This window comes from Stenella coeruleoalba (genome assembly GCF_951394435.1).
Source record: "Stenella coeruleoalba genome assembly, chromosome: 8".
In the NCBI taxonomy this organism is placed as follows: domain Eukaryota; kingdom Metazoa; phylum Chordata; class Mammalia; order Artiodactyla; family Delphinidae; genus Stenella; species Stenella coeruleoalba.
Genome location: NC_137154.1, coordinates 94,173,913 through 94,184,194, shown reverse-complemented (window position 1 = coordinate 94,184,194; position 10,282 = coordinate 94,173,913). Strand labels below are relative to the sequence as shown.

General features: G+C 42.9%; 1 protein-coding gene across 2 annotated transcripts; it reads right to left on the bottom strand.

Annotated features, from left to right (window-relative positions):
- On the bottom strand, positions 1-8,686 carry CD3G (CD3 gamma subunit of T-cell receptor complex). 2 transcript variants are annotated; one of them, XM_079929998.1, is made up of 7 exons: positions 8,581-8,686; positions 5,672-5,695; positions 4,974-5,189; positions 4,038-4,196; positions 3,341-3,384; positions 2,507-2,590; positions 1-772 (listed from the first exon to the last, which is right to left on the bottom strand). In XM_079929998.1, exons 1-6 carry the CDS (start codon positions 8,633-8,635, stop codon positions 2,525-2,527), a joined length of 564 nt encoding a protein of 187 aa, XP_079786124.1. In that variant the 5' UTR covers positions 8,636-8,686; the 3' UTR covers positions 1-772; positions 2,507-2,524. The 2 variants fall into 2 exon arrangements, with proteins under 2 accessions (XP_079786124.1, XP_079786125.1); XM_079929999.1 differs by having other exon boundaries at positions 4,038-4,169.
- Positions 8,687-10,282: the final 1,596 nt, after the last annotated feature.

The window sequence follows — 10,282 nt, the reverse complement described above, 5'->3', positions numbered from 1 at the left end:
TCCTACAATTCCATTTATTTGTATTTGTTACAAATAGTCTTAATGTTCAAAATGACATTTATTGTTAGAAATAAAACTGTAAAAACAAGACATATGAGAAATCTTTGTGGCCTTGGGTTTGGCAAGGATTTCTTAGACATGACACCAAAAGCACAATCCATTAAAAAAAATGGATAAAACAGACTTCAGCAAAATTAAAAACTCTTGCACTTCAAAAGACACCACTAAGAAAATGAAAAGACAAGTCACAGACTGGTAGATATATTTGCAAATCATGTAGCTGATAAAAGACTTGTATTCAAAAATATATAAGAACTTTTACAGTTCAATAGTAAGAAGAAAAACAACTCAATTAAAAAAAAGAGTTTTGAACACACGCTTCACTAAAGATATGATAAGCATAGCTAATAAGCACATGAAAAGATGTTCAACATCGTTAGTCGTTAGGGAATGCAAATTAAAGCCACAATAAGACACTATTTTACATCTACTAGAATGGCTATACTAAAAAAGATAGTAACAAATATTTGTGAAGTTGTGGAGAAACAGGAACCTCATTCATCCATCGCCGGTGGGAATGTAAAATGGAACAGCCAGTTTGGCAAACTGGCAGTTTCTTAAAATGTTATACATAAATTTACCATACAACCCAGCAATTCTTCACTCCTAGACATCAACCCAGACAAATGAAAACATATGTCCACACGAAGACTTGTACGAGAATGTCCAGAGCAGCATATTGTATGACTCCATTTATCCAGAAAAGGCAAATCTAAAGAGATAGAAAAGAGATTAGTGATTGCCTGGCATTGAGGGTGGGAACAAGGAGTGACTGCAAAGAGCACAAGAGATCTTAAGAGACTGATGGAAATATTCTAAATCTGGATTATGGTGATGGTTGTACAACTGGGTAAATTTGCTAAAAATTACCGAGAACAGGTGAAGTCACTTAAAATGAGTGAATTTTATGTAAATTATACCTCAATACAATTTTAAAAAACGACATTTATACAGTCATTGTGGCATTGTAAGAGCAAAAGAACAAACTTAAATTTCCATCAGTAGAGGACTGGTTAAATAAATTATAGGGGATCTGTACAAAGTGGCTGCATAAAAAAAAAAGAGCTCCTTTATATATTGGTATGAAGTGATCTTCAGGTTTTATTAGGTGAGAAGTGCAAGATGTATAGTATGATAACATTTGTGTGAAAAATAGGGGAAGGAAGAATAATGTGTACTTAAGAGTTTGCTTGGGGACCTCCCTGGTGGCACAGTGGTTAAGAATCTGCCTGCCAATGCAGGGGACATGGGTTCCATCCCTGGTCCGGGAAGATTCCACATGCCGCAGAACAACTAAGCCCGTGTGCCACAACTGCTGAGCCCATGTGCCACAACTACTGAAGCCCGTGCGCCTCGAGCTCATGCTCCACAACAAGAGAAGCTACTGCAGTGAGAAGCCAGCGCATTGCAGTGAAGAGTAGCCCCCACTTGCTGCAACTAGAGAAAGCCCACGTGCAGCAATGAAGACCCAACGCAGCTAAAACCAAACCAAACAAAAAATCACGATGCATTTATCATCCATAAAAAAAAAAAGAATTTGCTTATGTATGCCTAGAATACCTCCGATATATAATACTTTAAATATCTTGTAAAGCTATGTAAGAAACTAGTATTATTGTTTGCCTCTGTAGAAGGCAACTGGGTGGCTGGAGAGGGAGGTGGAGGGCGACCTTTCACTGCATATTAGAACCATGTGAATTATGACTTATAAAGAAAGTAAATAAAAATGCAAACTTAAAAAAATGGTATTCAAATAAAGGAGGTTATTTGACCTTTTCGTTTTTCTTTTACAGAAAAATTACTTCCAATAGGTGGCGCTCCTGAAACACCATACAAGTTTTACTTTACTTTTTTTTTTTTTGAGAAAAACCCGAATTTGCTCTGATGGCCTTTCCTGTCCATTTGCCACCTTTGGGAATCTTGAGTCTAGATTTAGGGTTGAAAACCTCTACTAGGATTGCTCCAAAATGTATTGCTCTGTTTCTGAGAACTGGATAGAAGGGAAAACACCTGGATTAAAAAAGAAAAATTGTAACTGGTTCAGAAAACCAAATAATGCTTGGGCCCTGTTTTACTGACTGAAATTTCTGGTTGATTGAATTAGAACTTCTGATTGATTGCTTGGGTGATTAGAAGGTTAATATAGGTTCAGTGATTCTTAACTAAGGGCGACTTTGCATCCCGTGGGGATACTTGCAATATCTGGAGATATTTTTGTTGTCACAGCTGGGGAGTACTACTGGCATCTGGTGGACAGAGGCGAGGGATGCTGCTAAAAATCCTACAATGCACAGGAGAGTCATCCCCCTCCCCCCAAGGAATTATCAATCAATCCTCCCTACCCCCCATCCTTATAGCTGCTTGGGGAAAGGAGATAAACTTGGCAGTAGTTGGGAAGGCAGGTAGTGCAAAGGCACTTTCTTAGAATTGGTGTAGAGAGACACACCTACTCTGAGTTCTGGGCTCAATTCTTCCTCAAATGGTTTCCTTGAAGGTGGCTGTATTGGTCATCTTCCCTTTCCTTAAGGGGCTAAAAAGGATAGTACAGTCATAATCATTTTCCATCGTCCTCTATGAATTAATTTGATGCATATTTATTTTCTAATTAAAAAAAATTTTTAGCTTTCACTCTAAATGTCTTTATTTTTTTCACCTTTCTTCATATATATATACTTAAAAATTTTTTTATTGGAGTATAGTTGATTTACAATGTTGTGTTCGTTTCAGGTATACAGCAAAGTGAATCTATTATACATATACATATATCCACTCTTTTTTTAAAAAAAACTTTTTTTAAGATTCTTTTCCCATATAGATCATTACAGAGTATTGAGTAGAATTCCCTGTGCTATACAGCAGGTTCTTATTAGTTATCTACTTTATATATAGTAGTGTGTATATGTCAATCCCAATCTCCCTATTTATCCCTCCCTGCCCTTACCCCCTGGTAACCATAAGTTTGTTTTCTATTGATGCATACTTATTGAGTGCTTTTTATGTTCAAGGCTTTGGAGTGGTTTCTTCATGGTCCTGGGGGTGGGAGAGGACAAGAATGGAGGCTCTGTATCTAGTTCCTCTGTGTGTTCTTCAACTTTTTGTCACTAGACCCTGATCTCAGTCTCTCTCAACCCTTCTCTTTATTTCGTCCATTCTACCCAAAGGGATAACGATGCCATCGTCTGGTATGTCCTAAGCAGTTTCTTCCAAATAACTTGCCCCCCCATTCCAAAATTTTACAACTACTAACTAGCAATGTCTCTTTCACTTCACATTCCATTACCTGATAGAGCTGGTCATTGGACAACAGTGTCTGCTTGTCTGAAGCTGCACAAAAAATAAACAAAATGTACATATACACAAGATAGAATAAATAATATACTGGGATATATTCACCCAATGGAGTACCGAATAGCAATAAGAATTAGTGAAATACATCTACATATAACACTATGGATAGATGTCACAAGCATATTGTTGAGTAAAAGAAGCCACACACAAGAGTACTTACTGTATGAGTCTATTTACGTAGGCAACAAAAACAGGCAAAATGAATCAATGTTGTTAGAAGTCAGGATAGTGGTCGCTTTTGGGACTAAGCGGAGGCTGGAAGTGACCACAAGTGTTAATTCTCTTTCTTAAACTGGGTGCTGGATTCATGTGTGTGTTTGCTTTGTTAGAAAAACTTTTTGAGCTGTGTGTATGTGATTCATGCCCTTTTCTGTATGTAGGTTTTACTTCAAGGAAGAGTTTTTTAAAAAGCACAGAGGACAAATCAGAGAGAGTTGGATCTTGAGATAGGCAAATACGCTGTGAAAACACCAAGTGTCCTTTTCTCCTGCCTACAGAACCAGAGCCCCACCCAGTCGTGCTCATCAGTGACACGTGCCAACCCAGTCTTTTCTATTGGTTCTATTTTGGTAGGAAGAAGGCTAAGGGTCCCAGGTGGTCTCACCCCTCAGCTAAGAGCATTCTTTTACCTCTTGACTGGCGAACTCCTTCCTGTCCAGCAATGTAGTAGACCCCAACAGCAAGGAGGAAAATGCTGATGATTTCAGCGAAGATAAAGCCAGACACAGTGGCTAAATTCAGCTCAATGCAGTTCTGACACACTGTGGGGAAAGGGAAGGATAAGCCTCCTTCGAGGTGTGAAAGTTGTTCTGGATTTTTTTCTCCTGAGATAATACCTCTGTCTAGGGCAGAAGACTGTTCTCTCTGTGGGTGGTATGGCAAGGGAATTGCCTGGGAAGATCCTTGGGCTGAGAACTCAATGCTTTTTGATGTTCCTCTGTCCCCCAGGAGTCCTGGGGGAGCCCATGTAGTATTAGTCCCAGCAACTATTGAAATGTAAGGAAGACCAGATCCCATTCTCCATGCTCAACTGCCTTCTACATTCCTGTTACTTACCTGGTAGTCTCCCCTGTCTCCCTCACCTGCCCTAACTCACTTTATATAAACTGCTGACTGCTCCAATCTGTGGGGCCTACCCAAAAGTGAATCAGGCTTTACAACACAGGCTATGTTTTTTCAAGAATTTGGGGGAGCTACTTTGTTAAATTCAAAAAGAAGTAAGTTGAGGGACTTCCCTGGTGGTCCAGTGGTTAAGTCTCCATGCTCCCAATTCAGGGGGCCAGAGTTTGATCCCTGGTCAGGGAATTAGATCCTGCATGCTGCAACTAAAAGATCCCACATGCCACAACTAAAGATCCCCCATGCCTCAATGAAAATCCCGCGTGCCGCAACTAAGACCCGGCGCAGCCAAATAAATAAATTAAAAAAAAATTTTGTTGAGATTAAGAAAACTGGCTCTTACTTCACTGGTTAGCATCTATTTCCACACTCACCCCAGACAAGAAGCTCACCAGAGCAGCAAGTACTGGTTAATTTCACACAAGCAAACCAAAGGGGATACTTACTTCTATAATATACTTGGAGTGGTTTTGAACGGTTCTTTGATCCTTGACACCAATATATCCCTCGAGGGTCCTTGGTACTACTTCCAAGATTCCAAGTCTTTTTACTTGTGTTTACAGGACTTATTTCCACCTCATCTTTAAACCATCTGATAACATTTTCATTCATGTCACAAGTCAGAATTACTGAACCATCTTCTTGATTGTCATCCACTTTTACTGAAAAAGGAAATGTCTGTTAAGATCTTGCCTCTGAAATTCTCCCTGTCCCAGGGCATCAGGAGACCATGACAGTACTGCTTCTTAAGCTTTAATGTGCACATGAATCACATGGGGTCTAGTTAGAATTTCAGGTTTTATTCAATAGTTCTGGGGAGGGACTGAGATTCTGCATTTCTAACATGCTCCCAGGTGATGCCAATGCTGTTGGTTCATAGGTTGTGCTTTGAGTAGTGCCTAGTTGCTAGGGTCCTCTTTCTCCTCCAAGAACCAGAAAACTAATTGTTTAGCTACAGGAAAGCTGCCAGGGAGGTCAAGGCTGGCCACTGATTTGGTTGACACTGGGGAGGTTTGCTGTCTATCCTTCATCATCCCATCCCTTCTTAGCTCTTCACTTGCTCCTATAGGACTACTGTTGTGGGAAGCCATACTTCCATGAATTTCCTCAGAGGTTGATGATAGAAAGAAGCCATTTCCCCTACCTTCATTCAACTGTGCCATAGTACCTGTAGAGACAGAAGAGAGACAGAGGATCAGCTGGGCATGGAGTCATTCAGATCCCCTGATGTATCATTTCCATGGTCATTTGAGGCCAACATGGAGAGCAAGAGCCTAATTCATGCGAGTGACAGTATCTATACCTATTTCTTTGGATTGTTGCCTAAATCACCAAACCGAATTTAGGGTGTTGTATAGCAAAGAGTTTGTCTGGTCTTTCTCCTGGGTTGCTGGGAGGGAGTTTCTCAACCCGTGGAATTTCATGAATGACAGGATTGCCTTTGTGATTCTTCGTGGGCCCTTGGATCACACATGAGTTTATGCTAATGAGATGACTCAGGAGGGGACTGGTCAAGACCAAACATGTGATTGGAGAATTGGGGCTTTGAGCCCTAGGAGGGGGAGGAGGACTGGAGATTGAGTTCAGTCACACGACCAGTGATTCAATCAATCATGCCTATGTAATGAAACCCCAATAAAAACTCATTCATACTTCCTAGTTGGTGAATATATCAATGTGCCAGGAGGGTGATGTATTTTAATTCCTGAAGGAGAGGGCATGGAAGCTCTGTGTTCAGGACCCTCCCAGACCTCACCCTATGTGTCTCTTCATTTGGATAGATCTGATTTTATTTCTTGTAAGAAAACTGTAGTAGTAAGGATAGGGCTTTCCGGAGTTCTGTGAGTTGTTCTAGCAAATTCTGAGGGGGTTCTTGGGAACCCTCCAGATTTGTAGGCAGTTCGTTAGAAGTGTGGGTAGTCTGAGGATCCCTGAACTTGTGCCTAGCTTTTAAAGTGAGGGCAGTCGTTTTGGGGACTGAGCCCTTAACCTTGAGGTTTGACACTAACTCTGGACGGTTAGCATTGCAGAACTGTATCGCAGTATCCGTAAGGGTATTGCCTGTACAGTGTGGAATGCTCTTCTCCTTTAGCAGCTAAAGCCCTGGCAAAGACTGGGTGTGCACTAGCTAAAGCCATTTAGAGCTGAGTTACTTCTAAAACCTTCAGCCTTGGTGATCCATTTTTTGTGGAAACCCTGAATGTCCCCGAAGAGTTAGCTATTAAATAGCCCTCAAATCTGTCTCAAAACTCAGAGTAGTAGAGTTGCATGGTAGACATACTATAGAGAACCAACACTGGAGTTCAGTTCAATTGGATTTAATCCAAACACTTACCACTGTTATATGTCTGAGTAGCGAGTAATGAGTAACGAGTGTGGAAGAAAAGGGTGGTGATACAAATAACTAGTTGTCGCTTCTGAAGAGTTTACAATGAAGTGGGAAAAAAATAAACACAAATGTAATACATGTAATAGTACTTGTAAATTATCATTTAGTATTTGTATAAATGCATATGGAAAGGGGTAGAAACTATTGATTTTGACCAAGGGTGAGGGGACAGGGAAAGCTTGACAGAGAAGATGGCATTTGGTTCTGCCTTGAAGAATGAGTAAGAATTCACCAGACAGAGAAAGAGTTTCCAGGTAGAAAGAATAGCTGAACAAAGATACAGACTTGGAAAAGGACAAAAGAGGTAGTTTGGCTAGAGGTAGAGTTTGTTATGGGGAGAGATGGGGGCATAGATCAAAGTGTGATGGAAACAGTTGGAAGGAGTCAACAGTCTTAGAACTTCATATAGGGGTGAACTGTTTATGAATAGTTCACCCAGCACAGTGCCTGGAACATGGTAGGAACTTTATATATTTCGAATGAATGTATGAGTGAATAAATGGGTAAATGAAGATAAAGAAAAGCAAGACAAAGAGTTAAGCAGATTTCTAACTAGCTCTTCTCCCCATCCACCTGATCACCATGGGAGGAAAAAAGAGTCCCCTCATTCTAACTCTGATTCAAAACTCCCCATATCTCCTCCCTCTTGCGTCTCCCTCCCACCCTCCCTATCCCACCCCTCTAGGTGGTCCCAAAGCACCGAGCTGATATCCCTGTGCTATGCAGCTGCTTCCCACTAGCGATCTATTTTACATTTGGTAGTATGTATACAGACTTAAACTTTTGAATATATTCTTATATCAGTGGACGTCTCTTTAGCATTTCATACTCATGGTGATTTTCTCCTTCTGGAAGCTCTCTACTCCCTTGGTTTCTATGGAATAGCACTCATCCGATTATTTCAGCTCTTGGATCATTCCCTTATCTCTTTACTGACATGTTTGTTCTCTAACTATTCCTTAAAGGTGGTATCCTCACAGTTCTATCCTCAGCCTCCTCTTCCTCACACCTCTCATAGTTCTTGCGTGATTTCAACGACTTTCAATGTGGAGAGGATCACCTCTAGTCAGGATTCCAGGCATCGGCCCAGTTCATCCACTTCCTATTGTATTTCCAACTGAATATTCGTTCAGGCAACCTACATTGAACCTTACACTCAATCTGGCAACGTTGAAACTTATCTCTTCAATTAGACTATGAGCTAATTGGAGCAGAAGGTTTTTATTCACCTTTATACCCTTCTAGCCTAACACGTAATAGGATCTCACACGTATTTGTTGACCAGCTGACCAACAGAGTGAGTGAATGCTTCATAGGTCTACTCCTAACCCCAGCTCTGAGTTAAGGAACACATACCTTTTCTCTTCAGATTCGTGGCCTGTGCCCTTTGGGCTACATTCAAACCTAAGATGGTGGCATCCGGATTCTCTCTCAAGCCAGTAAAGTCATCTGTTTTGATTTCTTAAGAGACAAGGACTCCATCTCTCCCATGGAACATGGCTTCTCTTTAGCAGAGAGCAGTGAGAAGCTTCATTTTTGCCCTTCCTTCTCTGAACTTTAGGATGACAGCTCGAGGTTAGGGGATCCAAATATTCTTGCCCCCTGTTATGGCTTCTTCCCTTGAGCCCTTCTCCAGACTGTCAGACCCCCTAGCGGGCCCTTACCTTGAAGAAGAGTGACAGCCAGGATGAGGCCAGCCAGACGCTTCCCCTGCTCCATAGCAGCCTCTGTTCTTCTCCCGCAGAAGCACTGAGCAGCCCCTAGCAGCCAGCCAGCCAGCCTGTGCTAGCGTATAGCCTGGCTCCGCCCAGCATCCTTAAGGCTGGGGCCCCTGTGAGAAGGCAAGAACCCGGAGCCTCCACCCTCTGCTTCAAGTGTGGGCAGTGGGTGGGGGCAGGGCTCAGGAGGGCTGCAGGTGCACATACCTCTGGCTTTTCAGTTAAGGAGAGGAGCGTGGGTGGTGGAGGGGAGCGAGCGTGAGGGAGTGCTGGATTCCCATCTCAGAGACTCAGCTTGTACGGAAAGCCACCTTGGGTGCTGGGCAGGAGGGTGCCTGGGCCGCTTTCTTTTTATGAGGGGAAGATAAACGTTTCTGCCACCACTTGTTACTTGGGTCTCAGCCAGCTGTTGCCTGTTGCTAGCTGTTGTTGTTAGAACTAGTGAATTTAGGTGGGAACTCTTAGGTGCTTGGGGCTGGAACTCTGCACAGAAAGCCACCTCAGTCCAGGGATTTTTTTTCACTGCTCTCTTGAGATGAGATCATCAGAGTGGTGCCTGCCTGGAAAGGAATAGGTAGGACGATTCCACCAAGACAGACCATACATTTCCAAGGACTAGGGTCGGCTGTGTTCCCAGGACCTCAGGCCCCTCAGCCGGTCAGCCAGTGAATTGAGAAAAATGTACGGAGCTCTCACCATGTGCCACGCACAGGCCAGGTGCTGGTGATACAGAAGTGAGCAAGACATGTACGCTCTCTACCCTCAGATAAATTACAGTCTAACTGAGACAGTGTAGGCAGTTTGGGATTTCCATAGCCCAGAGGAAAAAAGTCCATTTGTCTCCTGGGGAGACTCAATTGTGCTGCGAATTAATCATATTGTTATTAATAACTCTCTCTCTTACTGAGAACATATGAAGTGTCAGGTACCATGGAAACATTCCATTCGAATTCTTCTCATGGTACTGAGGGAATCAGGCTCTGAAGAATTCTGTGACTGGCTCAGACCCAGCAGGTAGGCAGTATTGGAGCCAGGATGTAAATCTCGTTAGAGGGCTCCCAAAGCTCAAACTCCCACTGGTAAGAAGCTACTTAGGGGCTTCCCTGGTGGCGCAGTGGTTGGGAGTCCGCCTGCCGATGCAGGGGACGCGGATTCGTGCCCCGGTCCGGGAGGATCCCACATGGCGCGGAGCGGCTGGGCCCGTGAGCCATGGCCGCTGAGCCTGCGCGTCCGGAGCCTGTGCTCCGCAACGGGAGAGGCCACAGCAGTGAGAGGCCCGCGTACCGCAAGAAAACAAAAAACAAAAAACAAAAAAAACAGAAAAAAAAGAAGAAGAAAAAAAAAAAAGCAGCTACTTAGTGTGGTGTCCCAGGCGGCCCAAGGAGGACCTCGGGTAGGGTCCCAAGAAAGACCAGGAAAGGGAGGAACCTAGCTGATATGGCTTCTGGGATGCGGTTCACAGCTTGTCTCAAGGGTTTTGAGAGGTGGCAGTTTTTAGGTGGTGAGTAAATGTAGTGATGTTTGCTGACAGGAACTCAGAATTCCTTGTTTTTCATCAGTGACTCAAGAAAGGACACCCTGAATCTCCTTTTACTTCCTAGAAGTCCAGGCAACCTTTTCCATATCCTCTGCTTCCCCCTTCTACCCC